Source organism: Asparagus officinalis, chromosome 2, assembly GCF_001876935.1.
Source record: "Asparagus officinalis chromosome 2, Aspof.V1, whole genome shotgun sequence".
Classification (NCBI taxonomy): Eukaryota; Viridiplantae; Streptophyta; class Magnoliopsida; order Asparagales; family Asparagaceae; genus Asparagus; species Asparagus officinalis.
This window is the reverse complement of record NC_033795.1, coordinates 73,500,815-73,526,386: the sequence shown is the minus strand read 5'-3', so window position 1 is coordinate 73,526,386 and position 25,572 is coordinate 73,500,815. Positions and strand designations below refer to the sequence as shown.

At 34.8% G+C, this 25,572-nt stretch overlaps 2 protein-coding genes across 2 annotated transcripts in view; both read left to right on the top strand.

Moving 5' to 3' along the window:
• Positions 1,313–2,481, top strand: LOC109829616. The gene is made up of 2 exons (XM_020396674.1): positions 1,313–1,470; positions 1,594–2,481. Exon 2 carries the CDS (start codon positions 1,777–1,779, stop codon positions 2,230–2,232), a length of 456 nt encoding a protein of 151 aa, XP_020252263.1. The 5' UTR covers positions 1,313–1,470; positions 1,594–1,776; the 3' UTR covers positions 2,233–2,481.
• The window catches only part of LOC109831595 (long chain acyl-CoA synthetase 6, peroxisomal-like), a 23,156-nt gene continuing 1,949 nt past the window's right edge, over positions 4,366–25,572 (top strand). Inside the window, exons 1-18 of the mRNA XM_020398948.1 lie at positions 4,366–4,632; positions 6,205–6,265; positions 6,336–6,413; positions 6,777–6,848; positions 6,943–7,024; positions 7,233–7,338; positions 7,423–7,499; positions 11,611–11,655; positions 11,751–11,834; positions 14,260–14,349; positions 14,454–14,533; positions 14,636–14,729; positions 15,118–15,206; positions 15,307–15,395; positions 19,547–19,676; positions 19,802–19,920; positions 23,125–23,248; positions 23,342–23,428. Of these exons, the coding sequence (XP_020254537.1) occupies positions 4,515–4,632; positions 6,205–6,265; positions 6,336–6,413; positions 6,777–6,848; positions 6,943–7,024; positions 7,233–7,338; positions 7,423–7,499; positions 11,611–11,655; positions 11,751–11,834; positions 14,260–14,349; positions 14,454–14,533; positions 14,636–14,729; positions 15,118–15,206; positions 15,307–15,395; positions 19,547–19,676; positions 19,802–19,920; positions 23,125–23,248; positions 23,342–23,428 (1,625 nt within the window). The 5' untranslated portion in view covers positions 4,366–4,514. The remainder of the gene's footprint in view (positions 4,633–6,204; positions 6,266–6,335; positions 6,414–6,776; positions 6,849–6,942; positions 7,025–7,232; positions 7,339–7,422; positions 7,500–11,610; positions 11,656–11,750; positions 11,835–14,259; positions 14,350–14,453; positions 14,534–14,635; positions 14,730–15,117; positions 15,207–15,306; positions 15,396–19,546; positions 19,677–19,801; positions 19,921–23,124; positions 23,249–23,341; positions 23,429–25,572) is intronic.

The following is a 25,572-nucleotide window of genomic DNA, read 5'->3' as shown; positions in this document are numbered from 1 at the left end:
ATCTTTAGGTGTTTTGACCCCCCCCCAAAAAAAAAAAAAAAATTCATATTTTAAAATATGTTAAATCTCTTAAAAATAATCATCCTCTAGATCTTTTAACCTGGTGCTAATTAAAGAGATTAATTTCAAAATATTTCAAATATCTGAAGGACTAATTTTAAAATATGAAAATTTGTGAACTAATTTCAAAATTTAAAAGGGTTGGTCTGAGAGTATGAAGGTTTGAGGGACTGATTACAAAATATGAAAGGTGAGGGGACCAATACTGAAAATTCCATTTTGCTAAACTTTGATAATTAATTTTAATATATTCTAGTCAAACTTTTGTAAGTGACCACTCGTCGTACTATAATGCCACGTGTCAACCACTGCATTCCCCAAATCTTTATGGTTTGTATGAACTCCGAATTTTTATGTCTTTTAAAATTAGGGGCTGTTTGGTTGTTGTTGGTAAAGTTGTGTATTTATGACACAACTTAGGAAAGTTGTTGTCCACCTCATCAATTTCATTTTTATACTTTTCTTTGTTTGTTTTTGGTTCCATTAGAATCATAAAACAATTGTTTGGTTTGCAAAATGAAACTTTAATTGTTTGTTTGGAAAGTGTAAAAAGTGGTTCCTACTCAAATGATCATATTTGTTGGAGTTATTTTATATTATTTTTTCCTAACTTCAATGTTAGCTTTCTCCTAAAATCATGTATTTTTTTCATGAAATCACTTTATCCCTACTCAAATGATCATATTGGTTGGAATTATTTTTTATTATTTTTTCCTAACTTCAATGTTAGCTTTCTCCTAAAATCATGTCTTTTTTTCATGAAATCACTTTACAAGCCACATCAGCATATGAAATCACTTTACACTATTTTCACAACTACAAACAAACAATTGAAAGTGATAAAAGCTGACATTGGGACCCACTTTTTTACACTTTACATCCTTTTACATGGTAAAAACATACAACCAAACAGCCCCTTAGTTTCCTAAGTCAATCATATTTTGAATTTAGTCCCCATAAATATTTAAATATTTTGAAATTAGTTTTCAAGATTTTTAAATCTGATGCTAACTAAAGGGACTAACTTCAAAACATTTCAAATATCTAAGAGACAAATTATGATTTGCGAAATTAATTTCAAAACATTTAAGGATTGAGGGGACTAATTTCAAAACATTTAAAAATTCAGGAATTAATTTCAAAATATAACAGATTCGATGGACCCATATCGAAAAAATTTCTTTTCTATACTTTTTATCATTAATTGTTATAAATGTTTTCTAGTCAAACTTGGTGTGGACGTTACCTCAAATGGAAAACGCCTGAGCCAGTTGTCTTAAACATTCTCCACGTGCCAACCACCCGCCGGTTCTCCACACCGAGACCCAAGAAATTCGAGCGCTCTCGCTCACTCTTCACCTCCTCCTCCAATCTCTCCACTCTCTCCAATGGCCGCCGCCTGCAACCTCGGTAAGCTCAAAACCCTCAAAACTCAAAACCCCATTTCCCGATTCGGCAATCTCGGTAAGCTCAAAACCCCAGAAACTCAAAAGCCCATTTCCCCATTTTACCTACAGCTTGCAATAATTGCAGGAAACATAAACTAGATGACTATTGAGCCCACAACCAGCAGTAATGCCACCAAAATCGCCGAGCTCGAGGTCGCCAACCTCGTCGCTCGGCAAGAGGTCGAGAAATGGTGTAGAAACTGCTCAGCCCTCGAGGAGAAAGTTGCGAGGTTAGAAAGAGGACTGGAGTGTTTTAAGAGAAAGAGGGATGAGAGATCAAGATAGGATTAAAAGTTTAGTAGAGGATTTGGGGAGGAAAGATAGGGACTTTAGAGAGAAGTTTGTAGAGGTTGTTGGGTGGAGGAGGAAGTGTGAAGAGCTCGAGGGTGAGATCTCTGGGCTTAAAGAGAATGCAGAGAAGGTGTCTGATAAAATGCCCAAGAGAAGAAAAGGGAATAGACTAGTGACTCCAGAGCAAAAGAGGAGTTGGGAGCTTGTAGTTCCCGATAGTGAGAATGAGGGTGAGGGTGATGATGGGGTTTTATTAAAGAAATTGCAGAAGAAGAGGGTTAGGGAAGTGGGTGATGAGACCGATAAGGGCGATGAGAGCGAGGGGTCGAGTGAAGGAGACACCGAGGTGGATGAAGTGCAAACTCTTTCAATGCCTATAAATATCATGGAAGAGGTCCGACGCTTTTGGATTTGGCTAACGTTTCTCTATTGATTTATTTGATTTGATGCAATTAATTAATCATTTAGTTTATTCCATAACTAGGATTTTGAAAATAACTGTCACCATTCATAGTTGATGTGCAGATCTTCTAAGGAGGAGAAAGTGGTTTGAGGCTTTAGGATTTGATTAATGTTTTTTCTATTAATTCATTGATTTTCAATTAGTTAGTCATTTAGTTTGTTTCATAACTAGGTTTTTTGAAAATAATTCTCGTAATTCATAATTGATGTGTAAAAATCTATTACGCCTCGTTTGGTACGTGAGAATGAAGTCAAGTGAGAATGGAATGGAAGAAGGAATGGAATGGAATGTATGTGAGAATGGAATGGTCATTCCCATTCTCTTGTTTGGGTGCGTTTGTAGAATGAAGCTAGAATGAAAATCTAATTCTCATTCCCATGTTTGGTATCACTAGTTCACAAGTGAGAATGAAATCTCATTTTCTAATAATACCCTTATAACAACATAGATTTTTAATAAGATAAAAATAAACATTAATGATAATAACTATAAAAAAAATTATTTATGCATATGTTATATTAATCTAGGTATGTGCTATACTGATGGGCATGTTATCGATCAGGTGTATGTTTCGTTTATATTTTTTAAATAATTCTCACTATTTCTTAGTCTTAAATAATTAAATAAAAATAAATAAAAGATTATTGCATCTTTCATAGGTCCAAAAAAATATAAAGAATGAGAATACGTCGATTTCAGGGGCGATGAATAGAAAGAAGGCCTTTTTGTTTCGGTGGAACCTAAAAAACAAAGAGAAAATGAGAATACGTAGTCAAAAGCCATGATTTTTAAATTAATTTTTATTATTAATAGGGGTATAATTGAAAAAAATCTAACTAATTTGATTCTCCCCTTGAATGGGAATGATCATTCCCTATCTTCTCACTTGGAATGCTCATTCCCACAAAAAGTGGGAATGACCATTCCCATGGAATGGTCATTCCAACATCTAAAAACTAGTTTGTTTGGTAAGAGGGAATGAGAAGTGAGAATGACATTCCATTCCACCCCATTACCGCGTACCAAACGGGACCTAAGTGCTACAAGTGAGAAAACTCAATCGTCGCCTTTTTAATTCAAATGGGTTTAGGATCTAAGTTGGGAGAAGGAGAAATGGAGTGTAGATGAGTGGAGAACCAATGGAATTTTATAAGCCCGTTGTTTTTTACCATTAAAGGAGAAAAAGAAGAAAGTTGGAATGGTTTGGATTGGTGGAGTAATTAACATGTTAAGTGAAGGTCATAATTGTCTTTATGGCAGTGATAAAGTTAACGAAATATACCCTCACATTTATCACCCCATCTAACTCTAGAGACTTATATCGACACGACATGGAGATTTGAGAGGCTAATATCAATATATGAAGATTTGAGGGTGGAACATCAAATCACCAAGGCCCCGTTTGGCAAAGGGTTAATGAAGAGAAATTAATGAGAAATATTAACATAGTTATCCCATTCGATATTCCGAATGACTAAATTATTAACCCGTTAAATAAGTTTTATTTTAGTCATTGTGATCAGTTTTAGTGTTTGAGAGAATGACTAAATTATTAACCCGTTAAATAAGTTTTATTTTAGTCATTGTGATCAGTTTTAGTGTTTGAGAATAACAATGATTTTGACTATTAAATAAGTTTTATTTTAGTCATTGTGATCAGTTTTAGTGTTTGAGAATAACAATGATTTTGACTATTTTTTTTATAATTAGAAAAGTTTTCTTTATAATTAGACTTAGACGTAGGTGGTTATTCGAACATCGGAACATATGCTTTTTAGTCAAATCTTGTTTACTCCCACTAATCCCACATCAACATCCATGATTGGGCAAAACATAAAACCTCACGTCCAAACTAATCCAGATTCTAAACAGGCTTAACAAATCACTTTCCAAGAGTATATACGCTAGAAAAATCTTCTAAAAGATAAAAAGAAGATGAAAAGGCAAAACTCAATAGTCAAAATATGTAGGCATTTTGCAAAAAACCTGCGGGTACGTCATAATAAAAAAAAAACTGGCGTCCCCGCACGCAACCGCTCAAGATAAACCTCACACGACCCCACGCTATCCGACACCCCTTTTTAAACCCATCCCCCCTCGAGCGCCGTGCCCTCACCTCTCCCATAACTTCCTCCTTTTGTCTGTCTTCTTTACTAAAACAAATCGAAAACAAAAACCTGAGATCAAGAGAGAGAGAGAGAGAGAGAGAGATTTAGGGTTTTTTTTTTTACTTCGATTTTTCTCCAAGTGCGATGGATCCTGCAGCTCAGCGACGCCTGAAGGCGATCTCCGGCCACCTCCGCTCGTCGCCGGTGGATGATCGGGAGTCGCAGCTCGCTGCGGGCGCTACTGCCGGCGAGTTCGTCCACGGTACTGAAATTTTTTTTAGTACTGTTTCCGTGAAGTTGAGATCTGGTCGCTAGGACTACAGTGAACGAGTTTGGTATAGGAGTTGCGGTCGAGAATTTTTTATAAAGGAGGTGTTTTGGTAGTGATGATTTATGCTATAAGGCCTTCAAAAGAGTTTCTATTATTTCTGAAAACTTTGCCTTTTATCCATTATATATATTTAGTAGCTCTGCCTTTTAATTTTCTTTTCTTGATTATTTTGCTGATTGTAGTACAAAGAGGACTAGGGGTAGACCTGAACGAACTCGGTAGAAGAAATTAAGAAGGACATTGTGATAGTTAACTTAATGAAGGAGAATGGGGTTCATGTACGCCAACCCCAAAATTTGGGATAAAAAATTTGGCATGAAGGCTTTGTAGTTGTTGTTAAGTATTTTGCTGATGCAGAACCCAAAATTTGGCCGTTATTTAGTATAATGAGCGGCGCTTTATTGAGCTTGGAGGACGAGTTCCTTAGACTTTGAAGATTGAATTTTCTTGATCAAGATTTATTAGATTGAGAGGTGAGATGACCTTTACCGGCAAGAAACCTAAATTCCTTATACCACCTTTACTTTGCCAATTTCTCTTTCTTGTAGATTGTTTAGCTGTTTTGGGATAATTTTATGCTAGGCCTCTTAAAAGAAGTATCTATTGTTATGTTTGTGGCTATGCCGTTTAAGAAGTGTATTATATTTACAAGCTTCGTCATTGATTCTTCTTCTTTTGATTATTTTGCTGACACAAAACGTGATTTTTAGCAACATTATATATCCTTAATATAACCTTTTGTTAATTGTACATTAAGAATCATAGTGGTAGAGCCTTGAGGATTAAAAAAAAAGATCTATAGTCTATGTCTAACCCAAGCCTTAATCTTGGCCGCACGTTCCGCTATACAAAATTGAAAAATCCAACCTGGCATCTAAAGCTATCTGAAACGATGGGTGGGTTTTACTCTGAAAAACCCACTTGGAACTTGGTTCCGGTACAAAAGTGCGGAAAAATCACTCAATCCATTGACACTCCTAATGTGAGTATAAGAGGGCTTTGTGATGAACTGTGATGGAAAACCTGTTTGCTAAGCGAGTGCCCTTTTCGTCGTATCGATTAAGCCCACTGTACCGAGGAGCAATCTCCAAATTCCCTTCTTGACAGAATCCAGATAGAGTTAGATTTTTTTTTGATCTGCTAGAGAATGACATTCATCTATAAGGCAAATATTATGACAAAGATCCAAATGGTTTCTTATCCCTAAATGATATGACCAAGCTATGACCTTTATTTTTAACAGTAATGATTATCAAGTGTATATTTATTCGATGTCTTGGAAGCTGTGACTTATTAGATTGGATTACTCATTGTAGAAAGTGACACCAGAAGTGCCTGATCTAAGTGTCATTTTTCATGTAATCAAGGACCATTAGACCTGGCATTTTTAAAACGTATGTAATAAGGTCTTTGCAGTCTTGAAGTAAATGTCACCAGTAGCCACTGTCATGATCTCACCAGCACCAGAATTCAGGAATCACTGGTTATTCAAATTTTGTGCAGGGCAGGGTTATAGTGTTAGTCTTCCAGAAAAGCTGCAAAATGGGAAGTGGAATGTATACAGGTAAGCAGCTATATGTTTTGCCTGTACATTTTTCTGTAACTGCTTATTAAATCTTTTCCTGTTTGATCAGATCTGCACGCGCACCTTTAAAGCTTGTTGCTAGATACCCACAACAGCCTGACATTGCAACTTTACATGATAACTTTGAGTGAGTATCTTTTGTCAATATAAACCACCTTCTACTGTGATTTACTATCTGGTGGTCATGAGTTCAATTTAAGGGCCATTGACTTAATCTCTTCTTAGATTTGTCTTTTAGTGACATTATGTAGTTAATAGTACTTTCCTTTGTTGTCTGTGGCATTGGTCAAGTCCATTGATCATACAGATTTTGCATGATCGCATCCGCTTTTGTGTCACTATCGGTGGTTTGGTTTTCGATTGTTTTCACTAATATGGATCATATATTCTCAGACTTGCATTTTTCTTCCAAAGGATTGGGCTTTCTGTGATGCAAGGATCTTGCTTTCTATTATGCTAACTTGTCTTTACTGTGCACTCGATTAACTAGATATGCAGTTGATACTTTTCGTGACTACAAATTTTTGGGGACCAGAGTACGTCCAGATGGTACTGTTGGAGAGTAAGGAACTAATTCTTCCTATTCTTCTGTTATTTCCGAATTCATGATTCCGAATACTCTTGGTCATATATTTCTGTGTTTATCACCCTTGAAGGTACAAATGGATGACTTATGGAGAAACTGGTACATCCCGTTCAGCAGTAGGTTCAGGCTTAATATATCATGGTATACCTAAAGTGAGTCATATGGTTTAGTGCTTTTTTGTTTCTTTATGTCTTTTTCTTTCAACCGAGTACCTGAGGTTCAGGTTGAAATGAAGTCAGTCCATATTGACAACTGTCTTTTACTGTTTGTTTAGAATGATAAATACAAAAAGAGATTATGTATAATCAAGCTTCTTTTTTCCACTTAGGCATATTTTTGTTGTTGTTTCACATGGAGCAGGGCGCCTCTATTGGACTTTATTTTATAAACAGACCTGAATGGATTGTAGTGGATCATGCCTGCTCTGCGTTCTCTTATGTATCAGTGCCACTATATGACACTCTTGGTATGTCGTTATTTATGAGATAATTGTGAATATCATTGCATTCTCTTTCTGTATCTTTGAGTACTGGAATTGTGATATTTTCAGGGCCTGATGCTGTTAGCTATATTGTGAATCATGCTGCTGTACATGTTATCTTCTGTGTACCGCAAACACTGAGCACTGTAAGTTCTTGATCCCTCGTTTGTTGTTCCTTCTGTTTCTTTATTTTATGACTGGGATAATTTAAGAACCTATGGGTGTGTTTGGCTACTTGCCCTTTAACCAGGTTAATACCTTAACCAATTGGTTGTGAACCGGGTAAGGGGCGGATCAATCCTATCCTGGATAAGTGCTCAAATTTGAACTAAAAAAAACAATAGTTTAGAGTTAGTCCATTTTTTCCCAAACAACATTTTGACCCCTTAACCAGGTTAAGCTCTACTAACCTGGATATTAGGAAGTTGCCAAACATTTCCTATTATTTTAAGTCTTTAGGATCACAATTTGCCTGTCCACCAGAGTACACTTATATGGTAGGGTTAGTGTTATCAAGGAACAAGGCGTAGTGTGGGGCGCAAAGTTTCTTTGCTTGCACTATGCCACCATGTGCGAGGCGCAAAGCAATGCGTGCATCTCACTGAAGTGCCCACCGCAAACATAATGTTCATAAAATCCAATATATTCCAAAATTGAATCTCAGACCCTAGACAAAGCAAATATCTACCAAGCGAATCAAATTCTTTTTTGTTCATGTGGACCTCAAATATCTAATATATGCATGGGGAATCATTTGAGGGCAAGCTAGTATGTAGGTAGGAAATCGAGAGAGAGGGAACCATAAGTCATATATCACATAGGATCAAACTATGATCAACAACAACAAATTGCAAGACTATTGAAAAACATAAAAATTATGATAAGCAACAACTTATTATGAAAAAAAGAATTGACTTCATTGATCAATTTACCATCATAAAGTAGATCAAATTCATTATAAAAAATTTAAAATAAATGATGAATGAAGAAGCCAAATGAGAAGAAACAACAGGCAGATAACGAAAGAACTCATTCGTCTCTAAAGTAACATAAGTTCATAACTTCATATTATAAAAAAAGTAACTCAAAACAAATATAAAAAAAGTAACTTCATATTATAAAAAAAAGTAACTCAAAATAAATATAAGACCAATTAATGTTTAACCACCAAAAACAATAGCTTAAACAAAATATAGCTATTATTAAGCAAGGAAAAAAATCTGAAAAAGTTACCGGTCATTCTTTATTCACTACTTTCAGCTGATCGTCATTGTTCTCCTTTGGATGATCACCAGTTCTTGTTTGCCGCATAGTTTTAATAAGCGGCTACAAAGTCGTAAAGGCTCCTTTTTTGGCCTAGACACTACTTAGACCGTCTTCCTTGGTCTTTTGAGTGCCTAAGGAAGCAGGAGTTGTTATTCAGACTTCAAAGTTTAAGTCATGGTATGATTTTCTCTATTGTCACCTCCATGTCCTCATGTCTCTCTAGCCTCCTTCATTGACTTTTTGAACACCTCTACCTCTTCTAACCTTCAGCAAAATCTTGTTCACCTCTAGTTTAACAAAAAAGAAATGTGCCTAGGCCTCACACTAGTAGCGAACTAGCGATCCTATCAGAACCACCCATATAGGAGAGTGATCTACACTATAAATAGAAGAATATTAATTCACAAACTAACTCTCTAACCACCCCTGAATGATATAGATCGGTCCTTTCTATAGGGTGTTCTAATAGAGACCTTACTTGCCTGACACTAGTTGGGTTCGTTTTAATTCCATAATACATGTTTTAATTCAAAACACTCGTGATATACTTCATTCATGAACGTATATCCTACACTTCACATGCAAAACTTGAAACACGTTAGACATAAATTGAGTTCGTTTCAGCTCATTCCCAGTTTAAAACTATGATTATGAAGGTTTTTGAATATCAAGTTTAAAAACTAGCAATCTCCTAATTTGTAAATCTACATCATAAAAGAAATATGTAACTTGATGCATGACAATCGTGGATCATCCATTAAAACATTCTAAGATCTATTAGAATATTTTTTATTTTAGGGTGTCTTTGGCAACTTTAAAATAAAAGTGGGTCTGGAGTCGATTTTCTTAACCAGACCAGAGTTGAACCAAATAAGGTTGTTCCACAAAAGAACTAACTTAGGGGCTACATTTTGAAGTAGGGAAACTAGTTCTATTGAAGCCAAATTTTGCCAAACTAAAATTAGCATTTTGGACCAAGATTGTATGCACCTAAAACAAGTTTTGTAGTGATGCCAAATACACCATTAGTAATATTTGATGTATCTTTATTTTTAAGTAGGATTTCCTTAAGATATGATGTTAGGATTTTTAGGATCTTAGTGATTTTATTTGATAGAGATTTTATTTCAGTTTCTTTCTTTGATGGATTCAAGAGTTGATGTAGGGGTTTGATTTGTCATGGTAGTTATTATCATTTTCTATAGATAATGTTGTAAGCCTCCTCAGAAGGCAGACCATTAATTAATTAATAAAAGTTTGAGTTGTGATAATTCACTCTTGAGCATGTGAAGTGTTTTTTGGCATGTGAATTGTCTCTCTTATGGTGTGAACCTATTATCCCAAAGTCATCTCTTTCTTTAACCTCATCCATCTATTTACCATCCTCTTCAATTCTAGCCCTTCGTCTGAAAATTCCATAAATTCTAATCCTTTTTTTAAATACAATAGGAAAAGTTACCGTTTAGGTGAACAGTACATGTGATGAACAAAACTTCTCCACGAAGCCTTCCGACGTTACCCGCCCCCTTCGATGACGCCGTAATCCTTTGAATTTTACTATGAACCCCGATTACGACCTCCGATGAGCTCTAGAGATTTTCTTGATTATCTTCATCGTCGGGTCTCTTTCGATGAGCCTTCAATGAGTTACAACATCTCCTTGCTAAGCACTCAATGGCCTTCTCTTCCGGTGAAGCTCCATTGAAGTCGTACAATAATTGCCTCATTAGCATATTTGAACACGTCTCTAGAAAGTTATCGAAGACTTAAAAATTTACCCGCTCCTACGTTTAGATTTTTGATCAGATTCGAGTACCTGCGAAAGTTCACCTGCGAAGACTTAAAAATTTACCCGCGAAAGTTCACAATATCAAGAGCATCGTACTTTCCGATCGGATTCGGATGGGTGTTAAAGACATCACATTTGAGAGCCATCTACTTTTGGATTGGAGCCCATATTCGGACCTCATTATAAGTGTTATAGGAACTTTATTTCATAGCACATGAAATAAAAAAAATATTGATCTCATGTACATTATTATTATATATTCATGTATGTGGAGCCATGTTCCCGTACCCTACTTTTTACAAATTTGCCATGTCCCCTACACCTGTAACCGTATTCATGTAACTTAGCATATAAATAATAATCTTTAGAAACTTTGTCTAGAATTTGATATTTTAAAAGCAGATTTTTGAATATTCTGAGTGTGGTGAACTGGGGAATCTGTGAATAGACATCGAGGGAGGGAAACAATAGTATGTGAAGTACCTAGCCTGATATCTATATATCATTTATTAAGTTTGAGTTCCTAATCGATTTGAGTACAAATAGGTTTGAGAGAATGACGCGACGAAGTTGGATTTTTTGACCTGGAGTTGTGTTTTCAATTGCAGAGACTCTAAAGAGTTTGAGTTATTGATAAAAAAAAATTATGTGTGCCGGCGAGGGGGTTCAGACACATATTTAGAGTTGGGTGTGTGAGAAAGTCAACTGAACGACATTAGCAAAACATAAAAATTTAGAGGAAGAACTCTTCGTGGCAGTTAGGGATGGAATTGAACCAAATCAAATTGAATACTCTGCTATTCAAATTCGGTTAGATTTTGGGTAATTGAGTTTGTGTTAGAATTCTTAAACATTATTCGAATTTGATTTAGTTAAGCGTATTCAATGGACATCATGTTAAATTCTATTCGTTTATGAACCAAATACTAAAATCTATTCGTTTACTTTTAAGTAAACTTTTGAATCAAATGCGAACGAAAATTCAATGTACTATGTAATTATTTGGGTTGTTTCCACCCCTTACCAACTATCAGCTTTCTTTACAAGTCCATTTGAATCTATGTTATACTCTGCTAAATAAACATTGAAATTGAGAAATAGCTTTTTAGCCACATGAACTTATATTTTCTTTTTTTATGCTATTTAGCTTTACTTCTATTAGTTTTAGCCTTGGTTATATACTAAATTTTCTTTTGGTGCAGATATTAAGCTTCTTAAGTCAGATGCCAACTGTACGAATGATAGTGGTGAGAAAACTCTAAACAAATAGCTCTATCTTAGTATGTTAGTTGTTCACTCAGGAATTTTCAATGTTTATCTGTCCTTTTCACATTAACAACAGGTTGTTGGAGGAATTGAAGATAATATTCCATCGGTCCCCTCACCTGATGTGAAGATAATTACGTACTCAAAGCTACATGATCAAGTAAGTCAATTTGATTTGCCAAAGTTTCACTGTTCTTCTGCAAACTACATATGAATGGAAACACGTGGGAGATGCAACACATGTCTTGCTACTTTTTAAATGTTAATTTTCCTTGATATGCATAATCATAAGCCTTTATTATAGCATTTGTGATATCAGCCAATTACCACAAATCAGTTTCTGCGCAGTTCAACCTTTGATTGAACTTACAATATGTCAACATCACACCTTTCTGTTTGCATGTGCTCTCTCTTTTTGATTGACGAAGAACTATGGAAATATTTGCAATTTCAAGAAGCGCTGTTCAGATTCAATGTGCTTTATGATATTTGTTTGTTAAGATTAATGCTCTAGTTAGATGTCAATGGGTAACGACACTTAATATGATTGATTTTTATTTTCTTATTTTTGGTCCTGGTTCAAGTTCAGCTTGTAAGAAAAAAAAAATCCTAAATCTATGCTGTTTCTCGGGTTACAGGGTTAAAAAGTTATATAAACGTTGAAAGTTGTTAATCATTCAAGTACTGCAAAGATGGTGGTTAGCTTTGATGAAGTCATGATTGTATCCCAAGTTTTGTCATATTATTCCATAATCCTCTAGCTTTAAGTAGATGACAGGTATTGATCATATTAAAACTTTAGACTTGCTGTAAACATGGTTGGTGGAATGTTGCTGACGCCTAGTCCCAACTTAAGAGCTCTTAAAATTGGTCTGTGCAAATTTCACTTTTAACAAAGTGATACTGGGACCATGCCACTCCACTCACACTCAGATTTGAAACACAACTATCAAACATAGTGGTGCCTGCCATGTGTAAAACATAGACATAATTATCAAACCTCGAATGCTGATAGATAAACTTTCGGCTTGCATTGTATCTTAAAGGATGCACATTAGGAATCTTGAGGTTTGAATCCACTTGAGAAGTCAACCTGATGAAGTACCCACAGCCTGTCTCAACCAATTTTGGTGTTAAAATGAGCTCAAGAGTAAAACATGCAAGAAATAATGGAGCAATTTTCTTGCAGTGAGATCCGTCTATATGAAGGTGGTGTTTTGTTCGACATCCTTTCCCCTTTTTCTTGAATTTCTATGTACTTCAAGAGTGAAGGTATATCATTCAATGATGAAGATGAAATAATTAGACTTTCCAGTATTGGATTGACATAAGTTAAAACTGGGTCATATTTTGAATCCTGAGTGACACGATCAACTCATTGATTGGATCCTTTTTAGATGGAAGTGGTGTCACTGAGACTGTGGTGATATTCTAATGACTTAAAGGAACCGATGGTTGGCGAGGAAGGTTGCTGGTGCGTTTGCTGACAGAAAGCTACAAGTAAAACTGAGACAAAGCTGCTGGGAGAATTGTCCCCTTGGTTTATGCAGTTCTGGTGTCAACTTGGTTCTACAAGTAAAATGTATGATTTAAAAGGATGCGAGGTAGTCAGGAAATGGAGAATGTATTAATGCTTATTAGCTTCTCGGGTTAGAAAAGTGTAGATGATGTGGAAGTAGAAGTGTAGAAATGACTTCCAGTTTGGCTTTAATGAAGGTAGCATTAATGGTCAGCACTGGTGGTCACCGATGTTATTCCTCAAAAAAGACAGCATTGAAGTGATTATCTGATCAATATTACGGTGGAGTGCAAACTTTCACCCGAAAATGATGAGAGAGGCAAACTTTCTGCTGGCGTGGCTTCTCCTTATATCATTGGCCAGCTTGCAAGGGTTCTATTTATATTTGTCTAGTTTTTCTCCATTGTCCTCGCAGATGCCCTAGCTTTAGTTAACATATTGGTAGCTGTGGTGGACGGAATTGTATGGAAAGGAATTGTATAAAAAAAATCAAGTCAAGCATGGACAACATATATGGATTAACTTGAATGTTGATTTCATTTTGGTTTTGTTAGTGAGTGCAAATTATAACTTCCATATCAGGGCTTAATAATCTGATATGATTTTGTTTACCATTAATGAAACTAGATCTTTATTGCAGTTGACATTTCACTGGAAGTTTTTTTTCCAAATTGTACATTCAACTCCATCAGACTGTTATATGATATATGATAAGACTGTTATATGATATATGACTTTTTATTACAGTGTTTATTTTTGTTAAGTTTTTTTTTACTAGCATTAAAGATAATGGATTTTGATTGCAATCTCATGTTTTATGGAAGGTTAACTTTAAGCTGTCACTGTAATTGTTCATCTTGTGAACAAGTATAAGCTTTTGTACTGATAGTTTGATGTCGAGTTTACTGCTGTTGATAGTTGCATTTTCTCTGTACCTGATGATTTTAGCTTGCTTTTTATTTGTGATAATATTATTTTAACATTACTCTTAAATTAGAGTTTTTGCTTCATCTTATCTTCATTATATAATTATTTTTCTGCCAATTATCATTTTGCATTCATATAGGGTTATAATAATCTCCAACCATTTTCCCCTCCAAAACCCGAGGATGTTGCAACCATCTGCTATACAAGTGGTACAACTGGCACTCCGAAGGTACTGAGATGTCATGTAACTTGCTTGTCTTTTTTTGGTCCAAGTTTTTTTTTTTCATTTTTCTATGCTTGTTTATCAACTGTAACATAAAACTTTCCTCTCAGGGTGCAGTGCTGACCCATGCAAATTTGATTGCAAATGCTGCTGGATCTAGCTTGGGTATCAAATTTTATCCCTCTGATACGTACGTGCTTATTTTCTAATTTGATTTGCTTGTTATCAGTTTGTTGCACCTTTTATTTTCATTTAGTCACATTGATTACTTATTTCTGTTTCTTGTTTCTAGTTATATTTCCTACCTTCCTTTGGCGCACATCTACGAGCGTGTCAACCAAATTTCACTGGCTCATTTTGGGGTTGCTGTTGGGTTCTATCAAGGGGTTCGATCATTTTCTATTTCTTTACATAATTAAATTACTTTTAGTTGTTTCTGTTGTGCCTAATTTGTGGATTATATACCTAATTGATATCTTTTGAATATTTTCACATGCCTGACCCAAACCGTCCTAACTAATTCACATGTCCTATTAGGGGAAGTGGTTAGCAGACAGTCTACCGTAAGAATAGCCCAACTATTAGATACATTCAACTAGGATCAATGCCCATCTTTGTAAGGAAATGATCTTAACAACGGGTGAAAAAAGATAGTTGTTTTTTGTCATTTACTGAAATAAATTTACCATGTTACTGTAACTATGTGTATCGGAATTATAAAAAGTATTCTCCCTTGATAAATTTTATAGGTAACCAATTTCTGTCCAATTTCAGGATAATTTAAAACTGGTGGATGATATGACCATTCTTCGGCCCACTCTGTTTGCTAGTGTGCCTCGATTGTACAACAGAATTTATGCTGGGTAACTTAATGTGTCTTGCAGCCAATTACATGCTATTTACTGCGCGCAATGTGTACCAGTTCACTTTGATTTTGAGCAATAATTTGCACTTCTAATGTAGCATAATGAATGCTGTAAAGCAATCTGGTGGTCTAAGGGAGAAGCTATTCAACGCTGCATACAACGCCAAGATGCAAGCAATATCAAATGGTAAGATGTCTGACTCGCTGGTTTATTTGAAATTGGATTCCTTTCATTTCCTACTGTTTGGCATAATCCACAATGCGGTAAGTAGTTCTTCATCAGCGGGACATGTCAAAGTGGCTTTTAAGAAAGCTTTTACATATCTACCTATTTGGTAGCATACTCAGGGATTCCCCAACTTTTGGACAACTAGCTTATGAGCTCATCTAAATAAGCTAGGTTTGACCAAGTATATGACTATTCTACCTGTGCATTTTTTAATAAAATTTATCTAATAATGCCCTCACGACACCTTATAAACATATTCTAACTTGGAACAGTTGGTGGATATCTGTTGGTGATGCTTCTGATACATCCCGGATCAAATACATAGATGTACAGAGAAGTATCAGTATCAAAGAAGATATAATCTTAAAATTGAATGCATGAATTATAAAAATTGATTTTTAGATGGATTATATATACTTTTCTTCTACTCTTAGTGAGGATACTGAGAAAAAAATATTGTTTTGCGTAAATATTAATTTTGTGTCTTATGAAGTTATTGCATGATGTTCTGACTGCAATGCTTTTCTATAATCGTTTTAGTGCCACTATTTCATGTTACACATATGCATGCATTGACATAACACATAGTTTTACTACAGCATTTTCATGTTCTCATACACATCATATATTGTTGGTACATTACATTTATAGAGCATGTGTGTGACGACTGTGTCATAAGATTTAAGTTATGGTTTAAACCGAGGAGGTTACTCCCGGCGGTTTTGTACTTCTTCCCTTGTTTAACATGAGGATATTATTTGAGGTTCACATAAATAAGGCCAGAATAATTTGTTATGATTCTCAGATTTGCTTTCGCATATTACAACAGCTTCCATGATTTTTGACAGTCTTTAAGAATATTGATCCTCTCACTGTCCCTGACTCCCTTCTTCAATGCATTGTTTTAAATATCCCCTACAAGGCCTGATATATCCTTTTACAAGGCTTGCTGCAAAACGATATGGTCTAAATATCCTTTACCACTTTTGGGAAATTTTGGGCAATATATCCCGACATGGCCTGTCAGCCAATATGTTGGTTGCTATGTCCTTTTATATGCCTTGTGGCAATACAATGTACTGCTTTTGGCAATTTTTGGGCGACAGATCAAGATTTTCCTAATATTGAGTGTCATTTCGGCTCTAGTAAATATTCCAATGTCGATATGGACTTTTATTTGTTTTATAAGGTTGATTAGTGATCATAAACATATATTATTTACATTTTTGTATACTTAGATTTTATTAAGTATGTGTAGATTGCATATACGATATTATATTATGTATGGACATTGTATGATATAGCACTCCGACATTTACCCCAATATCACATATCCCCAATATTTTCCGGTATCCGCAATGTGATATGAATTTTGGTCTTCCGATATTTCCCTTATATCCAATATTTACCTTGCTTCAATGTGGCATCATATGTATTACTTTAAGATTCTAGTCAGTACTTAAAGGTTACTAGATTAGCATCCAAATGTTGCCAAAAGCTGGAACAAAAACTAGCTGTTTCACTCCTTTCATTTCAGAATAGCTGACTCATGAGTGATGCCACTATTCTGAAGTGAATCAAAGTCGAGTTACAAAAATCTATTGAGAAGGTAACATACAATTATGATTGGGCTGTTCAGTTGGAGTGAGGCTGTCAAAAGGAACTATTTTCAGATTTAGTCCTATAACATTGCTGAACCTAAAGTGGTTTGAACAATCTCGTTTGGCAGCTACCTATGTCAAAAGACTCAAATTCTTGAAATTATCCCAAAACAGAAAGAAAACAAGTGAATCATGTATATTGCCTAATGAAGTGATTATTCACTCTATTGGCTGATTCATATTTTATTCCTTGGAAAAATTGTAGCAAATAAAAACCTTGACATGAATCAGTTGATCCCTTCCTCGCTTTCTAAGGCAAAAATGTTGGTATCATGTGCGCAAATAGACAATTAACAATACACTTTTTTTTTTCTTTTTTGGTAACAAAGCTATAATCAGGGGGCAAACTTTGGACTTGCCTTAATCCAACCCTGCAGTTTGGCCCCAGAGCTTAGCCCTAGTGAATAGTGAAACAACATTCTTTTAAACTGTTTAACATTTATGTCCCATCTAACATTTCTTAGTCACTTCTTTGGTGATCTCACCAATCACCATGAGATGCGTCACATATAGGCAAGAGGTTGTCTATTCCACTAATTTTATTTTGAACACCAGTCAAAATTGGTCAAATCTGATACCTGTTTACAGTTTTCATTAGGCTTTGTCTTAGCCAATCCTGATCTAAGCTTAATAAGACTTAAGCAATTGATTTTGTCTTATAACAGCTGATATTTATTTTACCATTCAGTTTCAGACTGAAGCCAACTACAGTTAAATTTGATTAAAAATCTCGCAAACTGTGCTCTGTTATTGAGAGAGACTTCGGGAAGTTTAAAAGATGAGTAATAATTGAAAAGAGAGTCATCACTGTCTCATCACCCTTGCTTTTTCCCATGGATAAGTTTTTGCAATGTTTTCTGGCCAACATTGAACTGGGCATCAGTCCTCTTTTAGCAAGTGTCGTGTTCCTGGTCGAGGAACTGTTGAGGAATGGGCTTGTCATATTTCAAAAGCTGATTTCATTTCATAGCGTTGTATTGACAAAAAAATAAAATATCAATAAATAGCAAGCTTATGATATTCCATGCATTTATACAACCGGTATGGAAACAAGTGAAGAAGAGATGAACCATTTTCTATTACCATGGGTTTGTATCAAGGATCATCTTTAAGCTCTTATCTCTTTGCATAAGTTATAAACAAATTTACTAGACACATTCAGAATGAAGTAACATGATGTCTGTTATTTGTTGATGAAATAATATTTGTTGTTGAGACTAGGAAAGAGAGATTATTTCAAATTCATCTCCTCTCTCTATTATACACACACATAACACATGTATGACTGCATGTATATTAACTATTGTGTGTAATGTGCCACACATGCATGTCCATGCATACAAGCATGCATGTGTGGATACATGCGCGTGCGACTCCAACGTGGACATCCAGTGTATGAGTGCGTGCACACATCCTCTAGGTTGACCTTGCAAAAATCTGATTTTATTCATGTATGTATGTATACTATATATATGCCATATATAATGCAATTTTTCTATGACAACCCCACAGAGTGCCATCCATGAGATGACTCCCACAAAATCTTCTTATGCACTCAAAATAATCTATCAATGAGATCAAGAGGTTTAAGATCTTCTTTCCCATTAGGAAAATACTTTTTACCATGTGAGAAAGTTCTCCTGTGAAAGCTTATATCGAACAATTTGTATATAATTACATGTATGGGTTCGGGAGGGGGTTGGGGGAGGTATATTTGTGATTAGAGAAAAAAATATTTTGCTTTTGTAGTCCTGTTAGGGAGTGCAGATTTCTACTTCACCTGATCTAAACTTCGGATCTGTAATCCTGTTAATGTAATTCAACAAATTCTTTTGTCTACAAAAAACAAAAGAAAATTTGGCATGTAGCCATGTAGGTGTGTCAACATTTCATTTTTCACAACACACAGAAATGGTTTATTGAAGACTGCAAATCCAATGCAACCCATCCAATCCAAATTCTCCTGTCCTCCCCCGAACAACAGATGATAACCTGAAAATAGGAGGGGGATATGAGAAAAAGCTGTGCATGAAACTGGTACACATTGTGATTAAAAAGTTATCATGTACGTATATAAGCACATGTCTGCGTGTGTGCATGTGTTTGGGAGGGCTGCATGTAGGGATGCATTAATATATAAACATATGTCTTACATATGCATGTACTTTTAAAAAAACATCTCTATGTGCGTGTGTACAGTGCTTGTGGCTCCAAGGAAAGATATATAAAGTTATCCTTTTTCTTCCCTTATTTTTTTTGTTATGTAAGGTTCTACTGACATGAGGAAATATGTACATACATTTACAATGCGCACTTTTATATCCCTATGTGCTTCTGCAGTTCTGAGGAAATAGGTCTATAGGTATTCCTCTTCTTAACTTATTTTTATAGTTATGTAAAGCATCACTGACGTGAAGGTTTATTAAATAATGATGCTTCGATATGCAGGAAAGGCACCATCTCCAATGTGGGATAGACTAGTATTCAACAAAATAAAAGCAAGGCTTGGAGGGCGAGTTCGATTTATGTCTTCAGGTGCCTCTCCCCTGTCTCCAGATATCATGAATTTCTTAAGAATGTAAGCTTTCTACTGCTAAGAATCAAGCGCTATCTGTTAATTTGAATTCATATACAACTTTTTCTCCCCTTGGTTTCCTTTTTCTTTTTTGCTTTTTGAATAAATGTTTAAGAAACTCCTTGCAGATGCTTTGGAGGCCAGGTTTTCGAAGGCTATGGAATGACAGAAACATCTTGTGTGATAAGTATAATGGATGATGGTGACAATTTAACTGGTCATGTTGGTTCTCCAAATCCATCTTGTGGTAAGCTTTGTTGGTGATATTAGTATTTGTCATTTCCAGTTATCTACTTTGGTTATTGCATGAAGCGGTAAGGTTGTTGAAAAACTCATGCTGCTATATTTTCCCAGTATGAGCTTGCATTCGCTTTGCATTGTATCTTGGAAAGTGTAAATAGCGAGTGAGCTTACGTGTGTCATACTAGGAAATAAGAGTTATACATATTTTATTTGTTATAATGGTTCTTGCTGTGGCCTGAGTTTAATATTCAGTGCAAAGGAGGTTGAATGAAACTGGACGTCAGGTTTCCACAAGGAATCATCAATACATATGTGTGTGTGTGTGTGTGTGTGTTAAAGCATAATTGAACGAGTGATCCTTTGCATTTTCTTGGTGAAATTTAAATTGTTTAGGGTTAGTTGGCAAGGCTCTTACTTCTATAGTACACCAGTCATAAAAATCAGCTATGTCTCTGTAGCGTGATTGCTGCTTTCATAATGAAACCTGTAAATTGGTCAGCTACAGATGAGCTAGTTTTAATTGTGATTGTTGTAGATACCTAGGCCAGAAAACTTCTACTAGTATCACTTTTGCGCAACTCTTTACTAATTTCTTATTTATTTGTTTTTTGTTATCTCAACTCCCTTCTTATTTATAACTAGCTCGACTACTTTTGTCCTTTATGAACTCCCCATATATTTCAAAGAAAACAATATTACTTTTATGCCCGAGATATGATAGAGAATGCATATAAAAACAAGACTAATACCACAGTTGCAAGGTAGGAAAAGAAATGAAAAGTTAGTTGGATGGTATACGCGGCCTAAATTCAATCTGAAGTTCTGAATATGAATCAACATCCGTATTGATAATAACTTTTTAACTTATTTAACCATCTGTTTGTTCACTCATAAGCTCCATCTGGAATTAACTTGTTTGATATATATCATTTGTCATGTTTATATATATATATATATATATATATTTTTCCAAACTCCCACTTTTAAAGAGAAAATATAAGTGTGTGTGTGTGTATATATATATATATATATATTCCTTTATACAAATAGGAGGATCAGAGATTCACTGTTCATGCTACAGTAAATGCTACAGTAGCATTTACGGTAGCAGTGTTACGTTAGCTTATACTTAATTAAAAATATTACTGCAGCACACGGGTATACTGTAGCATTTAAAAGGCACTGTAGCAGAGCGGGATACTGTAGCACTTCAAAAAAACAAATCATGACATATTAAAAAAAGGATTACTGTAGCAAAAAAAAAATACCGTGCTTTGCACGGACGGCAAACTAGTATATATATAACCAAAAACATAATGGTAACTAGTTTTACATAGAAATAGGAAACAAATGACTCAAAATGTATCTGAAAGTGCCGTGCGGTTCTGATATTGAGAATGATGTAAATTCTTGTTTCAAGGTAATGCCTTCATTTATCAATTCTTTGACCTGCATGGTCATCGGTTTAAGTTTTAGAATATGCTGCATGAATATGCTATTTGTTTCTAGGATCAGCTAAGCATAACTTGGAATAATATTCAGAATGGTCATCCAGTTAACAAATATATTATTCCCATTTATCCATCAGAAATTTGATCGTATGGTAAACATAATTTGGAGTGCACTTCTTAACTATAGCAATAGTTGCTTGTGATGCTATTGCTTGAATTATAGGTCAATAGAGGTTCTTGAGATCCTCTTTTGGTATTTTATTGAAATACCCATGTCAATGTAGCAAGTCAGCATTTTAAGTAATCTTACACTGTAATCGTGCATGTGATGCCTTTTTTCCTGTTGGACAAAAAGTGTCAAATTTCCACTGATGTGGATCTACTATAAAGCTCCATTAGGATTCAATACTTTCTTTCTAGGGGTTTCCTTTAGAGTTCATCTTCTATTTAAATTTCAAAATTTTGAACAATCAAGAATACTGTTCTTCTTCTGTCCTAATAAAGTTTAATTTTATTGTAAGTTTTGAATTTATAACTACGTTTTCAAAATCCTATATCTGTTTAGTTCATGTGAATTGATTAAAAGAGGAATGTAAATGAAGATTATGCTCCAGTTTCTGGTTTAGTTCTTTCCATTCTTATCGTGCGTGTGCTTTTATTTCATAACTTGCCCTGTTCGTTCAATTCAGACATGGTTTCTCTTGATATTCTCGTCATGGATTCGTGCCCGTGCATGCATGTTATCTTCTATGTTGTATTTCCTAACATGAACTCCCCATTTAGGTTGAATTTTCATGTTATGCATGTCATATTCTACCTGGCATTTCCTGCCATGAACTTACAAATTTCTGGCATGTTATATACAGGCATGAACATCAATTATTAGATATATAGGCTACATATGATTGATTTTTATCTGAAACCTCTGTTTTCTTTTACTTCATTTACATACTTATAAATGAATATTAGAATCCTAATCCAGCATTATTCTAATGATATTTGCTGTTAATTGTTAGGGTTAGTTTTTGTTTCTCCCTCGTACTGTTTTTATTTTTGCTGGCAAATAAGGGTATTGATAAAAATGGGAGCTGAATCCATACCGTTTTCACTCTGCAACGAACTTTACCACTGTGCTACAGTGGCAATTAAGAAAATGAAAATGATTTTAGGTAAGTTGAAAAACAAAGATGCGGACTGAAAAAGATTATGGAGGTTTGGTTGGGAAAATTAGGAGTTCCTAACCTTCCAATAACGTATGATTTCCGGCACAACTTAATTTTATTTTGGAATTGTACAGTAACTTGGAGTATGATGTATTGTCCCATTACGGTGTTCTGATGGTTTTAGCTTGTATCTAACCGACCGATAATTGTTGATGCGTTACGGTTATTCATGGAATCGAGGACAATCTTTGATCTGCATCTATGTATAATATCTTTATTTCTGTATTATCTTTTGTTGATTTGACTTATCTAGTTTAGTATACTGATTATAAAGCTCGTCCGCTATTCTTTCAACAATGCTACACAGAGATGGTATAACATGTATTTAAGTTCAATTTTCTTGAATACTTTCTGTTTCCATCATTGACAAGCAGAATTTTTTGTCCTTACATCAGCAGAAATCTAAAACATAACATCAGCAGAAATCTAAAACATAAACCAGTACAGCTTGGAAATATATGCCTATAACTAAATTAATGATTTGTTGCATTTTTATCTCAGTTTCTTATTTCAATCCTTTGTTCATTTTTTCAGAAATCAAGCTTGTTGATGTTCCTGAAATGAATTACACATCTGATGATCAACCATATCCTCGTGGTGAAATTTGTGTTAGGGGGCCTATAATTTTCCAAGGCTATTATAAGGATGACGTGCAGACGTAAATGTCTTCTACTTATTGTGATCTTTTTAATCTTTTTATGCTTTCAGCTTTATCAGATTGGTATAAATGGAAATTCTACTAACTTTACAGCAAAGAGGTAATTGATGACGACGGGTGGTTGCATACAGGAGATATAGGTTTATGGTTACCTGGTGGTCGACTAAAAATCATTGACCGGTAACATTACTAACTAGGCCTTTTATGATGAAATCGACAAATATATGCTATTCCTTTATAATTTCAATTCATAGTTTATACCTTTCTCCAATGCACAACTCTAGTAGAGTTCGAAATGGTCCTTCATTTTACTTAGTGGTTTATTTTTTGGAAGAATTTTATATTTTATTGGCATAAGCAATTTATGTTAGGATCTACAGGCATCCCTAGAAAGGGATTTTTTTTTTTTGGGTGGGGGTGGGGGGGGGGGTTGTNGTGTTGGGGGTTCAATAGGGTTTCCTTCAAAAATTATTTTTATTAAGACTGGAAACTAAACAGAGGAAGCAAGTAAACAACGACAAAAGCAAACCACAAACACAATAGACTTTTACATTACCTACATCCACATCTTTATCTCACCCCGTGAGATGTTCTCATGTTCCACTATCTAGAAAAGTATCTGAAACGTCAAGTTCATACGACCAAGATAGCCTATTACACCCGATCCAACTCTGATCTCAATGCACACCAGCCAATACAGCTTCTAGATAATGTCCTCACTTAATCTAACCTCAAGACTGAGATTCCAGTCAGATAAAAAACACTTGATTAAAAATTTTACAATAAAACAAAGCTAGATAACAAAAACAGAGAAATAAAACTTTGTCCCTGACAGTAGAAGATCTCTGAGAGGATGATAGGTCTTCAAGCTCTGCAAAATTATCCTTGATGATGAACACTGTACGGAACAAGTTTTCTGGTCTTTTTCTGTGTTAGCATCTCTTTTTTTTTTTTGGCAGCTGCTTTTTTATTTATTAAACTTGATTGCTTAACCAAAATAACATCAGATATGGACTGTTTGATTTAGAGCTAATCAAATCTAGACCATTCATGCCTTGACCCCCGTAATATCCAGTCAAAGGGAAATATTTCGTTTCGTGTGCTTCTGCACGACTCAAATAAAATGCTACAAATACGTTCTATAGTTTGTTATTTATCAAGCTAAAAGGTCATCAACATAGAGTCAAAATTTTATTCATTAACAAGTGAACCACTCTTTTTTACCGTAGGATCAGTTATTCATTGTTGACTCAATATGTAATGGTTGATTCTTACACTTGCCCAGGTAAAATACAAGAAAACTGTAATAAAAAAAGTTTATTGAATAATCAGAAAAGTCTTATCAGTTAAACACAAGCAAATCTAACTGATTAGCCTACTATAAACAGATTTCACAAGTGCTAACTACTTTTGGATCTTAATAAATCAAGCTAAGTCCAAGTCTTAAAGCAACTAATTTCAGATCCTAATAAATAATGATTAAGTAAATTATCCAATCAATCATAATAAAATTTCCATCAAAATTTCCATTAATTTTCATTCTTTCCTCAATGTCATAACTTCTCTAGGAGTCTCTTCTTTTTAATTGTCTCCTTGCTTCATTTGTCAGAAAGAAGAGAAGATGTAGGAGAAAATATAAGAGGAAACATTGAAAGTGTATACAAAAGTGAAATGCAAAAGAAGGTCCATAGCATAGTTAATGTATATTTGACTTCCCTAAGACATTGTGAAAGTGGAAAGTGGGAACCAGATATTTTATTTATAAATAATAATTGAAGGTGCAGTATAAATTTAAATAAATAAATAAAATGAGATTGCCACATCATCTTTATTTTTCTAGTTTCATCAATGAATTGTTTTTGCTATCCAACACTGTATTTCACTTGGGCACACTGATGTGGATGTTCTTTCACACGAGTAAAGAAAAAGGCTTACACAATTTCATTTACTTGTGGTTCCCAAACACCCCTTTGGGTAAGAAGCAGCTTTAAGAGTGGGTATAGGGGCAAAATTGCAATGTTTTATATACTTTTCAATTGAAACTCGCACACTTTTTCCTTACCCTAAAAGAAAGTGAAAGAAAGAAAAGCTAGTATTCACCCCCTCTAAGGTAGTATTGTTCTCTCTTCCATGATTCGTCACTACTTTCGGGGCCTGGAATCCTTTCTTCACCGCTCCCTTTGTGGCTCAGTCTGGTGTGCTGACCAGATCCAATATAGATCCTGTATTTAGAAAGGCATTTTGGTTTTTAAACTTTTAAAAATAAAAATTTTTGTGAATAAAAACTATATCTTTTTGACTTAAGATTTTTTTTTCTAGAATTT